This window comes from Medicago sativa, chromosome 4, assembly GCF_051527215.1.
Source record: "Medicago sativa cultivar Bolivia chromosome 4, Bolivia_mono, whole genome shotgun sequence".
Classification (NCBI taxonomy): Eukaryota; Viridiplantae; Streptophyta; class Magnoliopsida; order Fabales; family Fabaceae; genus Medicago; species Medicago sativa.
Window position 1 is genome coordinate 54964824 of NC_140752.1, and position 19016 is coordinate 54983839.

At 33.1% G+C, this 19016-nt stretch overlaps 2 protein-coding genes across 2 annotated transcripts; both read left to right on the forward strand.

The window, feature by feature from the left end:
- The first annotated feature begins 3593 nt into the window (after window positions 1–3593).
- Window positions 3594–12739, forward strand: LOC146929928 (serine/threonine-protein kinase Nek5-like). The gene is made up of 15 exons (XM_085701613.1): window positions 3594–4095; window positions 4251–4317; window positions 4453–4518; window positions 4898–4944; window positions 5087–5132; window positions 5313–5393; window positions 5481–5523; window positions 5617–5666; window positions 5819–5900; window positions 5984–6033; window positions 6187–6260; window positions 6549–6600; window positions 6703–7323; window positions 7566–9309; window positions 11950–12739. The coding sequence occupies exons 1-14, from the start codon at window positions 3998–4000 to the stop codon at window positions 9306–9308; spliced, it is 3120 nt and encodes a 1039-aa protein (XP_085557739.1). The 5' UTR covers window positions 3594–3997; the 3' UTR covers window position 9309; window positions 11950–12739.
- LOC146929929 (uncharacterized) lies at window positions 11746–12381 on the forward strand. The gene has a single exon (XM_085707438.1). The coding sequence runs from the start codon at window positions 11746–11748 to the stop codon at window positions 12379–12381; it is 636 nt and encodes a 211-aa protein (XP_085563564.1).
- Window positions 12740–19016: the final 6277 nt, after the last annotated feature.

Sequence of the window (19016 nt, forward strand, 5' to 3'; positions counted from 1 at the left end):
GATTCGGGGGGACAAATATAGATATAAGTTTTGTTACCATGCCTAATAGCCATATGTACCAAGTTACTTTGTTACTCCTAATAATTTCTTTTTTGTTTTGATTTTTTTTTTAAAACTTGGTATCTGGTCCATAATTTCTTTTTTATTAATAGAATTATGTAGTATTTATTTTATTAACAATCAATTCCGTTTACCAAATTTGGTTCTCTCTCTTCTACTTCTATCTTGTGTGAGTCGTCACCAAAGTCCAAAACCCTAGTTTATTTTCCTTCATCCATTAAAGAGGGGTGATTTAGGGTCAATTTTTGACCTAAAATCACCTCTCTAACTCGTTTTTCTCTTTCCCTTTTATTGAAATAAGTGACTTTCACATCTATTTCGTTTTTTCTTTCGTGATTTCGTCGTATTAGTGCGACGTTGTGTTCGTCGTCTTTGTGCGGCGTTGTTTGTCTTTCTTGTTTTGCTCAGTATTTGTTCGGTTCAGATTGTCAGATCAGTTTAGATCCAGTGTAGATCCAATCAATAACTTTGGTGTCGTCAATGCTGCAGATCCGGAGACGTGTATTCCGGAGACTTGAATGTAGTCATATGTGCATGCCTTTGTACTTTGCCGTTTTATGCTGTTAACATGGATGCTGTGAGTTTGTTTGCAAATTCATCCTTTTTGTTTTTAGCGAATTTACATTGTATCAATGTGCTTTATCAATTTGAATGAATAAATACCATTTATTTTTGTAAAAAAAAAATTCCGTTTACCAAATTCCTGTTGTTAGCTTCATTATTTATCCAATATTAATTAAGGCACATGCATTAGACAGCAAACTGCTGGTGACAAATGAAAATTAATACTCCCTCCGTCCCGGATTAATTGAGCCATTTACTAAAAAAAAGTGTTCCAAAATAACCGAGCCATTTCAATTTTCAATACTACTTTTATCATTCCCAATTCAATATATTTCACGTTTTCCCCTTTATAACTCTAATTAATACTACTTTCATCATTTCCAATTCAATACAGTAGAAACTCTATGAATTAATACTCGGTAAATTAATAAACTCTCTAAAATAATAAATTTGTCCGGTCCCGACTTGGGCCAATGTAAAAAATTGAAAAACTCGATAAAATAATAAGATAATAATTTTTCGGGAGATCCCTTTATAATTTTCGGTCCCAAGAAAATCATAAATTAATAATTCATAGAAACTAAAAAAAAAATATATTAAGAATACATTGAACACATTTGTTCCTCTTGTTTACATTTACTGTACTTCAAAAGTCATTAAGCATATGAACACAGTAGTTATTAATTTACGTTAAGTCTCAAGGTTCGCTGCAACGTAATTCTAAGAGGCATAGACTAATTTGCCTTTTTGTTTGGTATGTACAATATAATTACTTAAAAACTCTTTAAATTAATAATTATTAATTTATCGATAAATTAATAACTCTCTAAATTAATAAATTTCTCCGGTCCTGACATTATTAATTTATAGAGTTTTAACTGTATATTCCACTTTCCCCTTTATTTATACATTTTTCTTAATAAGTGTGTTCTTAATAAGTGTGAAATGAGCCAAGGGCTCAATTAATTCGGGACGGAGGGAGTATGTTCCTTCCTTACTATGGAAAATAAATAGATGACTGACGGTAACATCAGTACTTTGTTTTTTTTTTGGTCAAAAAAATCCGACAGTACCATTCGTACTTCATTATTACCATCACCATCAAACCAACATTGAATTATGAATGGAGAATAAGAAGAGGAAGAAGATGCATAATGGAAAATAATTATAAACCGACCATGTAGTACTTTTTTTGTTAGGGTAGTGTTAACTTGTGCTCTTAGGGCACATGTTAAGATACCTAAAAGAAGAAATATTTTATAAAATTTTGTGCATTCAACTCATTAAAAAACTAAAGATTAAATGTAATTTACACATTTCAATGAACTATTTCTATATTTATTTCATTAACTTGTGCCTTAAGGCACAAGTTAACATTTTCATTTTTGTTATTATACCTACGGTGCTGAGTTAGTTTCTTTTAAATGCATCAAATTTAGTACGGATAGCTTTTTAAATTACGTAATTGTTCACCTAACTTCAGCCAAATTATAAAAACGTGAAGAATATGATTCTATCAATATACAACAACATTAATTTCACACTAATTGCGATTGGAAGAGATTATTGACATTTCGTTCACATTTGTTGTGACTTGAGTTCAATATGAAATTCCACAGTTGGAAGATTACGCATAACGTAATTCTATTGTATATTCTCAATGATGTTGGTAGTTCGTTCTAATCTTGAAGGCTACATTATTTTTTTTTATTTTTTTTGGAGAGAACCTTAAAGGTTACATAGCGATGTGCCTTACCTAGTCAATTTTTTTATTTACATAAAAAAATAAATAATGTTTTAGTATAACAACTTAGCTAACAAATATTTTTTATGAGAATGTCTTGATCCATACTTAGCTAGTTAGCTTACCAACATTTGAGAGTGGAATTTAATCCCTAGTGATATGAGAAGCTTGAGCGGTCTATACAATGTTTTTTTAGTTTATTTAACATGTTTCTAATAAAATTTGACGATCCTTGTATTTTTTTTTGGAGGATATCTCCGAAGATTTTAGGTCAACTGGTTCCGTGGATTATCCATTTTGTGGAGGATATATCCATTTAGTAGTCATACATTTGGACCGACCCTAAGAATGTCAAATTAAAAAGTCTAGGTAAATTATATTCTTAATAAAATAAATAACACTTAGAATAATTTTTATTAACTCATATCAAACATGACAATGTTTTTCTTTTTTAGAGAAAACATGATAATGTTATATTTGTAACTCACTTTTCTCAAAATGTTTTGATAATCTTGAAACAAACAAACACTTATAATTTTTTTATTTCTTATACTTATAGAATTATTTTATGAATACTTTTAACAACAAACACTTTCCATTACCAAAATTACATTGTTAGCTTCATAATCTCTCACCAAATACTAACTAATTAAAGCACACACATAAGAAATTCAATCTACATACTATTGGTGACAATTGAAATGTTACTCCCTCCGTCCCGGTATATCTGAGCCAGTTTGGTTTTTCACACAGATTAAGAAAAATGTATAAATAAAGAGGAAAGTGGAATATATTGTATTGGGAATGATGAAAGTAATATTAATTAGAGTTATATTGTATTGAGAATGATGAAAGTTGTATTGAAAATTGAAATGACTCAGTTATTTTGGGACATTTTTTTTAAAAAATGGGTCAGATATTCCGGGACGGAGGGAGTACTTCTTATGGCAAAATAAATAGATAATCTGACAGCAGTGTAACCTTTTCTTCCATGTTTTTTTTTTTTTAAGGAACCTTTTCTTCCATGATGTTGACACTTTTTTACATACTTCATTTTCACCATCAAACTAACACATTGAATTATCAATTATCAAACAACAACAAGAATCAAATTGCAAAAAAAAAAAAAAAAATAGTAAAATTTCAAAATTAAAAAAAAAAAAACATTAAAAAAACAAGAAAAAATTGTAAGCCTTGAAATGAACCTGGTAGACCAGCTGTGACTGTCGGCGAATAACAAAGCACACCCATAAGCCCCCCTTCTTCTTCTCTCTCTCTCTAAAAAAAACTCTTGAACTGTTAAACATAAGAGAGAGAAAGTGTTTGTGTTTTTTGTACTTGGTGCTTGTTTTTTTTCTTAGCATTGGTAACAAAGATTGATACTTTCAATCTTGTTTATTGTAGTTTCATAGAAAAAACATTAAGGGTCATGCTATGCTATTTTTGTTGCTCAATGTTGAATGAAAATGCATAAGAGTGAGAGTTTTTTATGTTGGTGTGTTGTTGAAGCAATGTAGGAGAAGGTTTTTGCAATAGTTTGAAGTTGAAAGTGAGGATTTTGAGAAGTGGGTAATGGTGTAAAATTGGTTACTAAAATTGGGTTTTGTTTTGTTTGGTGAATTGAGAGTGATGGAATCTAAGATGGATCAGTATGAGATCATGGAACAGATCGGTCGTGGAGCTTTTGGTGCTGCTATTCTTGTTAATCATAAAGCTGAGAAGAAAAAGTAATAGTCAACACTTAATAATTTTCTGGGTTTCAATTTTATTAATGGGTTTATCTTTGTGTGTTTTTTGATAAGAAATTTGATGTTATATAGGTTAATAAGTTTGATGATTTAATGTTTTTTTTTTTTTGTTTTGTTTTGTTTATGGTTTGTAGGTATGTGTTGAAAAAAATCAGGCTTGCTAGGCAGACTGAAAGATGCAGAAGATCTGCTCATCAAGAGGTGAGTTTTTTTTTTTTTTTTTTTTTCAATTTTTGGAATATCCCTTTTTGTTGATTTGATTCATATACTTGGAATCTGCTTTTATTTGTGTGGTGGAGATTTGATTTAAGTGTTGTTGATTGGTTGGAATTTTAGATGGCTCTTATTGCAAGAATCAGACACCCTTACATTGTGGAATTTAAGGAGGCTTGGGTTGAGAAGGTGAGATATTCTCTTAGTTTTTGTATGATGTGATCATATTAGTATTTTTCTTTCAACAATTTGTTGCAGTTGCGATGCTGTTGCCGAGACCTCTAAAACCTTAGTACTTGCAATTGCGGCTGTGGACCGCAACTTATAACTATATATTTGTGTTCTTAAATGAAACGAGTGGATCATGATCGCGTTCACAGTTGTGTTGCGATTCTTGATGTTGCGAAGAATCGCTGTCAAATGCAGCCTCGATTGAGGTGGTGTTGTGGTGATGCAGACATAAAAAATCTTGATGTCACTGCTCCGATTGCACCCGCGAACGTGTTTTGAAAAATAACAGATAGTGATTGTTATCTTTTCAGCTAAGCATATTCTACTTTTGTTGTAGGGTTGTTATGTCTGCATTGTCACTGGATACTGTGAAGGTGGAGACATGTGAGTCTATCTACGATAATACCTATGAACTTGCAGTTTCATGTAAAAGTTGATAAATTTTATATGCCAAATTTCTCAATGTTTGGTATACTTGTTTCCCTCCATTCATTAAAATTGTTTTTCCGCCTCAAATTTGTAACAGGGCTGAACTGATGAAAAAATCAAACGGTGCTTATTTTCCTGAGGAGGTATTCTTTCCCTCAAATTATTAATTTTTCTTGTTTTTTTTTCTCCTCAAATTTGTAACACATTTCTCGTAATCGCATTTTTTTGATAACCTTTCTGTTTATGTATGTTTTTTTTTAAACATCTTAATTAATGTTTAAAGTATGTAATGACTCACACCGGAAGTTGTTGATATTGTTCAGAAACTCTGCAAATGGTTCACTCAATTACTGTTGGCAGTAGAATATCTTCATTCAAATTATGTTTTACATCGCGACCTAAAGGTATACTGTTAAGAAGCATATGGCCTACATTTCTTGTCTTCGATTTGAAATATACTTTTAGGTCTGATTTGTTGATTCTGCTAACAGTGTTCCAACATCTTTCTTACCAAGGATCAAGATATTCGCCTTGGTGAGTTCATTATCTAATTTTTCTTACATCCGATGTAGATATTTAAGCTTCAACTTTTCATCCTAAATTTGTCTGTATTTTTCTGGCATATAGGTGATTTTGGACTTGCTAAGACACTAAAACAAGATGATTTGGCTTCTTCAGTATGTATTATGAAATACATAAATTGTTGCTTTCTTCTTTAAAGTCAAACTATTTCCTTAACCACAAGTTAACAAGTGCATTTCATTTATGTACAAATACGCTGTTACAAGATCTGGAATTAGTAGTAATTGTTATAAATGTTTCTATGCAGGTGGTAGGAACTCCAAATTACATGTGTCCTGAACTGCTTGCAGATATTCCATATGGATTCAAATCTGATATTTGGTCATTAGGTATATATATTTTATAAGAAAGCATCTGATACTTGCAGATTTGGTTTTTGTCCGACTGAAATGAGATTTTGTTGTTTATTCAGGCTGCTGTGTATACGAGATGGCTGCTCATCGTCCTGCCTTTAAAGCGTTTGTAAGTTTCTTCTGACCTTTTTTACTTTAAAGGCGATGTATGCTTGCCATGTGATTCTCTACACTTTTTGTTTTAGATTTTTATGTATGTGGAGATATCACACCGTGTGTAATTTCTTGTGTTTTTAACAATGCGTCGTGAATTATGTTTCAGGATATGGCAGGATTGATAAGCAAGATAAACCGTTCCTCTATTGGCCCTTTACCTCCATGTTATTCCCCTTCATTGTAAGTATCCATCTATCTGCCTTTGATATTACGATCAATACTGTTTTGTTATTACCCTCTTCGACGAAATCAAACTTATGATCACAAGATGTAGTTGCGCTAGTTTGCACCCATGTGTTTCTGTTTTCTGTGTTTGTGCACTTAACGACATTGTTATAGGCCGTCATTAATGTTTCCGTTGATTTTGTTAAAAAATTTCATTGAAACCGTTATATATGTTTACTTGCTACTTCAATTCTTATATTCTCTCTGATCAAAATCTTAAGTTGCTGACTGCTGAACCTACAGGAAAATACTAATAAAAGGCATGTTGAGAAAAAGTCCCGAGCATCGACCAACAGTAAGAATATCTTGAGAATATATTTTTTTTCCAATTTAGAAATGATTTATTTATTATCGTTGTTTTTTTTTTCCTAAACAAGTTCACTATATTTTTTCACAGGCATCTGAGGTGTTGAAGCACCCTTATTTGCAACCTTACGTCGATCAATACCGTCCATCTTTCGCTCCTCTAACAGCCTTTTCTCCTGAAAAACCGATTTCTTCTGCCACTTATACTAAAAGACATATGGCTGAAAGTCAGAACAGTACTAGTTCAAGTAGTGACAAAGACAGTTTACTGTCAAATGAGAGAAACATTGAAACAACAGCGCCGAAGTGTGATAACAAAGCCACTGAGATGGATATTGCATTGATCGATGATGATGGCTCTGAGCGAGAGGTGATAAAATCATCTCATAATGAACAGCATTCTAATGTTGAATCTAAACAGCCAAAAACAATTAGAAATATAATGATGGCATTGAAAGAAGGGAAAGGTAGAGAAGCAACTTCTCCGATGAGAGGCGGTAGAGAAGCAACTTCTCCGATGAGAGGCAGTCGTCTAAAGGCTGGTGGAGTATCGGCGCAGAAAGTAAATACAGACATATCATCTAAATTGCCTAAACCTACTTTCATTGCTCCAAGTTTGAAGCCTAATTTAGAGTCACCGACTGTTCCAGTTGTAAAGGCATCCCCTGATTCTTCAAAACGGATATATGGATCACATCAGTCAAAGTTACAGGTACATTACCTTTTGAAATTGGATTTAATTGATATACATTGTCATTATTACTTTTTTTTACACATTCAATTAGTTGCAATCGTCAAATCATTAAAAAAGTTTGACTTTAATCAAAACTATCTTTAAAGTTACATACATGATTGATGGTGATTTCTTGATAGTGTAAAAAGTATTACACAATACCAGCTATTTTCGAAGGTTTCCTCATAGCATTAAAATTATTTACTTCTATGTACTGGCAGTTATTGATGACAGAGCCCTCACCAAAAGTTAAACCGAAACATGATATGACTCCACCATCTTCTTCTATCAAACAAGTAGAAGGGGATGGAGTTCCTCCTAGGCCAAGACAAAGAACTCCTCCAAGCTTACTTCGGCGGCCTACTTTTCCAGGACGAATGAGGCTGGCAGGGTTTGATGTTCCAAATGCAGCGAACGATAGCGGGAAGCTAGGTCCAAGTAATACAGGCCAGGAATCTGAGATGAGCCATTGTCATTTGTTCAATGGCAATGTACCGCGTATTTCTAGACCGATTACTAGAGAACCTCATAAGGCTTTTGAAAGAAATTCTAAAGCAATGCAAACAGAGAGTAGTAATTCTGCCTCGTCTTCGGTTTCTATTCAGGGATGTGAACTTGCTGATGATGCAACAACTTTTATTGACATGAGAGAACATATACTTCCTGATCATGACAATGTAACAAAAAGTGTCGGTGTAGAATCACGTCCAGACAGTAGTCCGTCGACAACCTGTTCGCGTTGTACAATGACTGAAGAAGCGTCAGAGGAAACTTGTGAAGTCACCCTGAATTTTCAGAATACTATTACTAGAAATGAAAAAGTGAGTTCCAATTTAACACTTGATCACCCTGTTGAAAATTCTAAGAAAATGTTTGCTTCTGAAGACAGTCTTCCGAGAAATCAGACAACTGTATCTACTGCTTCTACATGTGATGATAGATCAGTTGATATACCTACTGCTTCTATGTGTGATAATAGATATGTTGATACATCTACGGAAGTGGCCGAAGAAATCGAAGGTCTTCGAGATACTTCTAATGAAATGGCTTTAACCAAGTCTCTTAAACATCCACACTCAACTTCTGTAGAAAAGTCTGTTTGTGAAGAAGTTGGTACGGTAAACAAACTCAATGATAGGCCTGAAACAGTCACTGATGATGACAAATTCACGGTGAAGGACCGATTGTCATTGGTCGCTGAAACTGCTCCTGTAATTACCTCTACTAAAGCATCGAGCCAGAAAGTTTTGCAAGAGAAAGGAACTGTAATGCAGAATCCAGCACAAGAAAGGCCAGATACTAGTCATCTTCCTGCAGCCTTTGATGACGTGATCCATGTTATACGCCATAGTAGTTACCGTGTTGGGAGTGATCAGCCGGTAATGGAATCGGTTGAAATGGGAGTTCAGAATGTCGATGTTGGGAAGTTTATCAATGTTATGAGGGATGACATAGAAATGAGAAACACAAACCCTCAAATGACTCTTAAATCTTCGAATTCCTCTGAAGCCGAAACCTTGAAATCTAATATTTCTGATCAGTTGGAAATGAGAAATACAAGCACAACCACCCCTCCTACACTTAAATCCTCAAGTTTCTCCGATCCTGCGAGCTTGAAATCATCGAGCATTTCTGAAAATCCACAAGATGTGAGTAACACTGTTTCTTTAGTTTCGGAATCTGATTCATCCGAGCACAGTAAATGCAACACGCCTACAATCAAAGACAAACCACCGGAAAAGGAAATACTCGATGTGAAATCATTCAGGCAGAGAGCAGAAGCACTTGAAGAGCTCTTGGAATTGTCTGCAGAGTTGCTGCAACATAATCGATTGGAGGAACTTCAAGTTGTACTAAAGCCATTTGGAAAAGATAAGGTCTCCCCAAGGGAGACGGCGATTTGGTTAGCAAGGAGTCTTAAGGGAATGATGTCCGAGGAAAATGGAGGACGTTGTTCATCATGAGGTATCTTGATTCTTTACTTGATGAGTTTGTTTTGTATTTGATGTTCAAAGTTTTCTTTTGTAGTTAAAAGCTACTTAAGGGAAAAATGTTTGGCTTTTATGCTGCTTATTTTCATTATTGTAATTCTTTCAGTACTTTTTTGACGCTGTAAATAGTGATCATACAAATAATAATACCAACTTACGGTTAATTGTATGGACATTCTGTGCCTTGGAATAGTTGTTAAATATTACAGTAAACATCCAATCTAGTCTTCAGAAAACATCTAAACTAATCTTATTTAGCCCTGAAAATGTGAAGTACTAATTTGATCCTCAAAAATCTGAAATATCGGTCAAATTAATACTTTTTTCAGACAATTTTTCGGAACATTTTACTCTCCATTTGATCAACATTTGAAAATTTTGAAGATTACATTAGTAATTTTTGTTATCTGGAAATATTTTTCTTGTTTATTTTATTATATTTTTTGTTGTTGTTGAGGACCAATTTCAGTTTAGTCTATTATTTTTTTAAGTGTACATTCAGACTGCATAGCTTGTCTGAAAGTGTATTTTTGGATGATACTAAACTCATGATGTGTATGATAGGAAAAGTTGAGCTTATTTTCTAGGCGCTGGCTAGGGTGGGAGAGCTTAATAAGTCTCTCACCGTGAGCAAGTAAAAGAAAATAATCATATCCATTAGATTGTGAATCTATGTGATTCTTGGTATACACCGACAGCACCATATACTTCTTTATTTTGTTCTCACTTTTCCTATTCTCTCTTTTCTCCATCCATATCTTTCATTCCCATCCAACAACCCAGATATGCAGCAACACCACCATCTTCTTCCCCATCATTCCAACATATTGATGGTACCATATAAAACTAAAACAAGCAAAGACGGTCTAATTCTTTCAGCTGAAACTTAATCCAAACAAAAAAAACTCAAAATTTTAACTAGAGTCTAAATGTTTAATTTCCATGCGATTTTTTTTTTCATGAACTACCCAGAAAATGGGTACATCGTGAAGATTCAAAACCACAAAAAAGAAAAGAAAAAGTAAGTTTTATCACTAGCATCCTTGATTAATTCGCCACTGTTCTTACAATTAAGAATTTATCAACAAAACACAGGATTAAAATTTGATTCTATCTCTTCTTTTCTCTCCACGGCAACAACCTCAAAACACCATTGTTGGCTTTTTGAATTCTCTTTCCATCCACACACATATTTTTTTTCCATCATTTTTTTTCTTTCTTTGTTTGCCATTACGAATTTCACACAAAGAACTTCATTTAATGAATTGTTTCTTTCTTTAATTATTTTAAAGCTTATTTGATTGTCCCATTTTCATGGTGGATTATGAAGTTTATGAGTTAGCTAGATTCTTCCTTTCTCGGCTCATGTTGGACTCATCATCTTTCTGGGTTCATATATACATTTTACACTTTATGGGTTTGTTGGTAGTAAGCTGGTTGAAGAAGAAGAGAAGAATTGGAATCTGCATGTCTTAAAAGATTAAACATTTATAAATCTTGATCTTGAGAAATTGGAAAACTTTGAACCACTCTTTTAAACAAAATCATGAAATTTTTTAAATTTAACCTGCAAATTACAAAAATGAAACAACAACTTAATTGAATTTGTGGGAATTTTATGGAAAGAGAGAGGAAGAAAGGGGAAGAGATGAAAGGATGAAACGGACTTTAAAATTGTTAATGGCATGCCATTGAGGGATTCTAATAACAGAAATGTTGAAAAACATCTAGTATGGTGTCAATGATGAATCTAATGGTGAGTTTTTTGGTTAATAAGGTCAAGACAGAGATGAAAACAGTTGCAGCAAGAGAAGTGAGAGAATGATCAGAATTAAAGAGAACATTCAGGTGTGTGTAGTACATAGTAAACATCCGTGTGTTGTTGTAATCCAACCGTTAAACAAACTTACGCACGGTGAGGGACCTAATTCCCTCACTCACGCTAGCCTTCGCCTATTTTCTAATCATACAGATTACAGAAGCAGAAACCATTCTTTGTTGATACTATAATTTTCAACAAAGCACATGATGAATTTTTCCTACTTTGGGATAAAGTAATAAATGTAAATGGACCTACTTTATTAGTTATTATACAAAATAACATAGTTTTTGTCATTGAAAGGGACCTACCTCAAAAATCAGTACTTCCTACACTTCCACCAAGTTTCTATATATGCACATTTTGCTTTCTAGGAAGCATCAAAGCTACTCTATCTATCTCATGCAACATTTTACGCGTTTTCTTACTTTATTAATGTGTGGTTTTCTATCTCATCATTCAAATTCATGATATACTTTCTACTTTTGATCATTGCATCACCTTCACCTTCATAACAAATACCTATAACAATACACTGCTTTTGAAAGATATATAGCACAAACCTTATTTTCAAAATCTAAAGAAATGAACATGGAGCACCCTCCTACTAGAAATATCCCAACAAGAAGATCTTCTGACATCGGTTTTGTCCGGCGTCTGACGTTGACGGTTGTATCGATCTTTGTCATTTTCATGGCTATCATTGGCATAGCTTGGTTTGTCATGCATCCACACGACCCTCGTTTTGCGGTAACATCACTTTCTGTCTCAAACTTCACTGTATCTGATTCACAGATTACAGGTGTGTTCGAGGCGGGACTAACCATAACAAACCAAAACAAAAAAATCCAATTGATTCTCGATAATTTCGACGTGGAGATACTTTACGGTGAAACCATGCTCTCAGAAGCTGAGGTGCAACAACCTATACTTTTGGTGAAGATGAGCAACAAGAGTATGAAGGTTGACTTGGTAACGACGAATTCAACGAAGTTCTTGCAGAAGGCGGTGCAAGAGAATCTAGTTGCGGAGTGGAACAAAGGGGTGGTGAATTTTGATGTGAAGATGGTTGTTAGAGTTGGATATGAAGCTGGAATATGGCCAAGCAAGGAAAAGACATTATGTGTTTCTTGTGGGGACTTGGATGTGGAATTCTATTCTACAAAAGACACTGGAAAACTATTGGGTATTGGGAAGAACTGCAACATAGTTGAAGCCAAACCATAGTTAGTTATTGAAGATTGCTTAATTATAAGTGGAATAGTAGCATAATCTAACGCTATTTTTAGTTTTTACACACCTTACTACTCTTTATCTTATTGAATAAAATGCATGTGAGATTGTTGGAAATCAAGCGAGTGGTTAAGTCTCATATCGATTAGAAAGGGAGAAAATATCGGATATACTAGATAGACGGTCCATACACCTAGTGTCTTTAGGTTTTTGGTAAATATGTGGTGTTAAGGTCTCGTACGAGTCCTTGACGTTTAGTTAATTGCCACTTCTCAAATTCCGCAACAAGGATCCTTCAAATCATATAGGTTTTACTTTTTCTTTGGTTGAATTAATATAAATTTTACATTAATATTTAAGAGTGTAAATATCATGTTTTTTATGTGAAGTCATTTTTGGTGGTGTGTTAGAGTATAATGTGTTGGCTAGGAAGCATGTGCTCACATTTTTGTTGCTTGTAACTTTGTTACGTGAGTTTAAGTTAAATTGGATTCGCAGGGACCATGTTACATAATGCGAGAATAAAATATTTATGAACTTTCTTGGCGGTTTATATTGAAGTTGTATTTGAATTACACATCGTCAAAATTTTCGCATTGCGCAATGCATATGTATTTGGACACGGTCGTCTTATAAACTACTCATTGTTGCTTTTATCCCCCCATTAACTAACCAAAAAAATTCTGTTATGCCGTTCAACTATATCTGAAACATCATTGCAACAGAAAAGTAGTTAAGTGGTTTCTAACTGTAATAATCCCAGTAACTGTTATAAACATAAATTAAAATGGAAATTTTAACTTAAACTTATGAAAAAAAATTGTATTTCTTTTTTTCATTTCAGCAAAACCTAATGCTTATAAAAGGCATTATTCACTTCACATTATCTTCATACTCAGTTGTTTAATCTTGAAACAACTTTCTGTTATATCTTCTCTTTCTCACATTCTCACCAAAAATCTTTCAACCATGAAAAACACCAAGAAACCCTCTCTTTACACCATTGATCTTGATGATTCATCTTTGAATCAAGCTTATGCAACAGCAACTGCACTCTTTGCAATTCTCGGCGAATGGATGATCTTGATTCTCGCATGTTCGATCGCCTTGTTCTTCGTCCCTCTAACTCCTTCTTTCACACTCCATTCAACAACTTCAACTGTTCTTAATGTCACCAATGGAAAAACCTTCACAGCCAACTTGGGTGTCGAGTTTCTTGCGGAACACTCCAACACTATCGGAAGCACAATTCACTATGACTCTCTTCATCTATCGCTCTTCCACCGTCAAGAAAACCTCTCAACCTTCTCTATTTCGAAGCCTTTTTACAACGAACCTGTGGATGCTTCAACTCAAGAAGCAAAGTTTCGTAACGTGTCTATGACGATTGATGGATGGAAAGTTCATGGTATTGGAGAAGCTTGCGGGTTGGTGTATTTGGATTTACGATTTAGTGCTAATGCGAGATACATTCAACCAATGTGGCCAGTTATGAAAGACAAGCTTGAAGGTCATTGTGGAGAAATGCAAGTTGAAATGTGTGATTCAGGTACAAGCGTCGTTGTTAACCCGCTTCTTGCGTCGTGCGATGTTTATAGTGATTTGGTGACTAATGTTCGGATTGCGTTGTTTGGAATGTTGATCTTTCTTCTTGTAATTGCTGTGGCTGTTCCTCTTATTGTTGAGCATTTCTTTTGCTCTGCCAATTTTTCTTGAATCTTGAATCTCATAGTTTTTTCTTCTTCTAGGAATTGTAAATATGGTTTCTTTAATTCTTCATGGATTTCAATTCCATGTGTTAGTTGTGTTGTAGAATTTCAGTTTTTCTTCTTCTTTCTGAATCATGAAAGTGTAATAGAGATAAATAATAGTGTAATAATATGCAACACTTTGGATGATTGAAAGTGTTGTCTTTGTTCAAAATGTAATAATGCAAATTATGCAATGCAATCCAATAGCCCTTTTTCTTTTCTTTAATTATTATTGTTCCAGTGTGATTCTATAGATATTTGTGTTATCTACTTTTGGAAGCATTATGGGAACTAATGAAATATTCTGATTGCAATAATTAGTGAAACCCAAAAGCAGGATGAAGGAATATACAATAGCTCATAATTAAGATAGATAATAATAAAATGGAGCTCAAAAACATGGTTAACAGTTTTAATAACCTTTACTTTTTTTAAGTTAAGAATGCAGTTTTTAGAATAGGAGTTTGACAATCTCTTGGACCATATGATTTTTCTGTTGTATTCTATAAATAAAAACTATTTGAATAAGTGGTGGGCAATGTTTATCAGTTGGTGCAGAGCTTTTGGGTAAAAATACAAACACACATTTGGATTTATTTATTTATTTATGTGGAAATTTCCCTTTAGAGTGTGACTAAACCTGTTTTGAAATGCTACATACATTACATTGAAATATCATAATGTAATATTTTGGTAACTAATAATCAAACACTTGAACTGAAAAATTAAAAAATATAAGCTAAGCATTCATTGTACAGAGATTGTGATGAACCATCTGTCGATATGAAAATATGTACAAACTCTTTAATCCTACATACATGACTAGAGGGAGAGTCATGGAGATTAGGTTCGGGTTGAGGAGTCATGGAGATTAGGTTCGGGTTGAGGAGAAAGTGGACCCCACTTGCGATTTTGGTTGAGAGCACTGTTTCGCCATGAATGGAGACCAGACCAAGGAGAAATGGTTGAAGAAGAGAAGCAAGTGTCAGAGAAATGTAAGAATTCATATTTAATTCATTTTTTTTTTTAAATTCTATTTTTTTTAGAGAGATTTTTACAAATTCTACACATTTATCACAATTTCATTAAAAAATACAAAAAATAATTTAAAAATAGGACCAAAGTAGTGACAGAAAATTTTAGGGTTAAATATGTTTTGGTCCCTATAAATATGTCAAATTTTCGTTTTAGTCCCTCTAAATGTTTTCTTCAACCTTTGGTCCCTCGAAAGTTTTCCATCTTTACTTTTGGTCCCTCCTTTAAAGTAAACTCACATGTAGAATTCATATTTTTGAATAAATTTTGATGAAAAATTCATAATATTATAAGAATCTCTCCAAAAAAAAAAAAAAGAATTTTATAACAAAACATGAATTTAATATAAATTTTTATATTTTTTGAGGTTAAAAATTCATATTTAATTTGTTTTGTTAAAAAAATCTAATTTTTTTAGAATATTTTACACATTTCTGCACAATTTCACTAAAAAATAATTAAAAATAGGGACCAAAAGTAATGATTGAAAATTTTATAAGGACTATAAGTTGAAGGAAAATTTTAGAGGAACTAAAACGAAAAGTTGGTATATTTATAGGGACCAAAAACATATTTAACCCAAAATTTGATAGGGATTAAAAGTTGAAGGAAAATTTTAGAGAGACTAAAACGAAAAATCAGTATATTTATAGGGATAAAAAACATATTTAACCTATATAACCAATATGGAAAATCTATGTTTACAATTGAAGGTTTTATAGATTTGAGGAAACTATAATTTCAACTTGTATTTCTTCGACATTTTAAATATTGGTTAATAGTATACACTTCATAAAGGTATCTGTATTTAAAACTAATAGAATATTTGGAACATAATGCTTATAAAAGGCATTATTCACTTCACATTATATTCATACTCAGTTGTTTAATCTTGAAACTACTTCTTTTAATTCTGTTGTATCTTCTCTTTCTCACATTCTCACCAAAAATCTTTCAACCATGAAAAACAACAAAGAAGCACCTCTTTACACCATTGATCTTGATGATTCATCTTTGAATCAAGCTTATGCAACAGCAACTACACTCTTTGCAATTCTTGGTGAATGGACGATCTTGATTCTCACATGTTCGGTCGCCTTGTTCTTCATTCCTCTAACTCCTTCTTTCACACTCCATTCAACAACTTCAACTGTTCTTAATGTCACCAATGGAAAAACCTTCACAGCCAACTTGGGTGTCGAGTTTCTTGCGGAACACTCCAACACTATTGGAAGCACAATTCACTATGACTCTCTTCGTTTCTCACTCTTCCACCGTCAAGAAAACCTCTCAACTTTCTCGCCTTTTTACAACGAACTTGTCGATGCTTTGACTCAAGAAGCAAAGTTTCGTAACGTGTCTATGACAATCGATGGATGGAAAGTTCATGGTATTGGAGAAGCTTGCGGGTTGGTGTATTTGGATTTACAATTTAGTGCTAATGCGAGATACATTCAACCAATGTGGCCGGTTATGAAAGACAAGCTTGAAGGTCATTGTGGAGAAATGAAAGTTGAAATGTGTGATTCAGGTTCAAGCATCGTTGTTAACCCGCTTCTTGCGTCGTGCGATGTTTATAGTGATTTGGTGACTAACGTTAGGATTGCGTTGATTGGAATGTTGATCTTTCTTCTTGTAATTGCTGTGGCTGTTCCTCTTATTGTTGAGCATTTCTTTTGCTCTGCCACTTTTTCTTGAATCTTGAGTCTCATAGTTTTTTCTTCTTTTAGGAATTGTAAATATGGTTTCTTTCATTCTTCATGGATTTCAATTCCATGTGTTAGTTGTGTTGTAGAGTTTCAGTTTTTTCTTTTTCTTTTCTGAATCATGAAAGTGTAATAGAGATAAACAATTAGTGTAATAATAATATGCAACACTTTGGATGATTGAAAGTGTTGTATTTGTTCAAAATGGAATAATGCAATGCAACTTTCTTCCCTGTTACATTTTTTTTCTTTCAATTTTCCAATAGCCTTTTTTCTTTTCTTTAATTATTATTGTTTCAGAGTCATTCTATGGATATTTTTGTTATATTCTTTTTCAAGATTCTGCTGAATATCAACTGCAGAATTTCATTCTTCTGAATGAAGGTATATACAACAGCTCATAATTAAGATAGATAATAATAAAATGGAGCTTACTTTTTTTTAAGTTAAGAATGCAGTCTTTAGAATAGGAGTTTGGCAATCTCTTGGACCATATGATTCTGTTGTATTCTATAAATAAAAACTATTTGAATAAGTGGTGGACAATGTTTATCAGTTGGTGCAGAGCATTTGGGGAACTAGGACCTCTCAATCAAACAAATATACTCACAAAACTAGATAGGGTAAAAATCTGTATTATAAGTATGCGCATGGGCAACGGTAGTTACGTGTACAAGTGTGTGTTAAAGGGTGTGTTGCTACTTGCTAGTACTCCTCGGAATACAAACACTTGAACTGTATTATAAGTATGCGCATGCGCATTTGGATTTATTTTTTTATGTGGAAATTTCTCTTTACAGTGTGACTAAACCTATTTTGAAATGCAACATACATTACCTTGAAATACCATAATGTAATATTTTGGTAACTAAAAATCAAACACTTGAACTGAAAATTTGAAAAATATAAGCTAAGCATCCAACTTTTTGAAATGAAAGTTCACATCATTGTACAGAGATTGTGACGAACCATCTGTCGGTATGAAAATATGTACATACTCTTGTATTCTTAAAAGCAATTTAATCATACATACATGACTAGTACATTGTGTTTAAAATTTTTTATCAAGATGGATTAAAAAAAAAGAGACTTGCTATTAATTACAAACCCAAACTTTGACGAAACACACAAATTCTCCGTGTATTCTTTTGATAAATCACTTTTCGGCCAAATGTGGAAAACACGAGTTCTGTCTCAGAAACTTCCAAGTTCTGATCTTCATCTGATTTTCTCTTCCTATAAGGCTTGGTGAATATCAAATCCTGCTCCATGCTTCTTTTCTTCTTGATGTATAATCCACTCATGCCAACCTTAACGTAATGCTTGGAAGCACAAAACCAAAACTGACTAATGAAATGAAATTCTCCACTTCCATTTTCAAGATAAAAACAAAATAGAAAAAAAGCTTCTTTATACCATCAAGTTCATACATATAAATGTTTCCACAACAGCTTTGTTTGCAAGTTTTAATCTTTCAAACTAGCTATTGAACTATAAGATTATGTTTCTATCTAATATGACATTTTGGACAAAAGATACATATTTACATTAAAACAACCAATGATAAAATTAAGACTTCTTTCTACCATATTTATAAAAATATTACTATGGAATGACAACCAACATTTTTATTCAAAAGATCTTTCATAGAGATTATGATTAAAACAATTTATGCTTTCAAAGTATAAGGATCTTACTTGTAAGAATATTCATCTAGGATCCGGTACAATTTATTAGACGTTGAGTGAAAGTGGCAAACGTCCACTGCACCTTTAGAAAGTTCGGGACTGAAGGGATACATCTGGACTGGAGGCCCTGAGAGATGGATTCCCATACTTTCTTCTGATGCCTTTGAAGCATCCTTATGAAATAGTTGAACAAAAATTAAAGTTATAACATAGTCGAATTTTTATCAGCGTTGTTTCAATGTCGATCATATGACATTGGAATAGATAAATGATTAAATGCGTTAAGATATAATAGATGTCACATCCTAGCAGAAAACCTTGTGAAAAGTGATTAAACAATTCCAATCTGAATCATAATTAATGAGATTAATAAAAATTTAACTACATCCAATAATATTCAAAAACTTTTTCATTAACCAATAAATTTACTGTGTTTAGGCTATTAACTT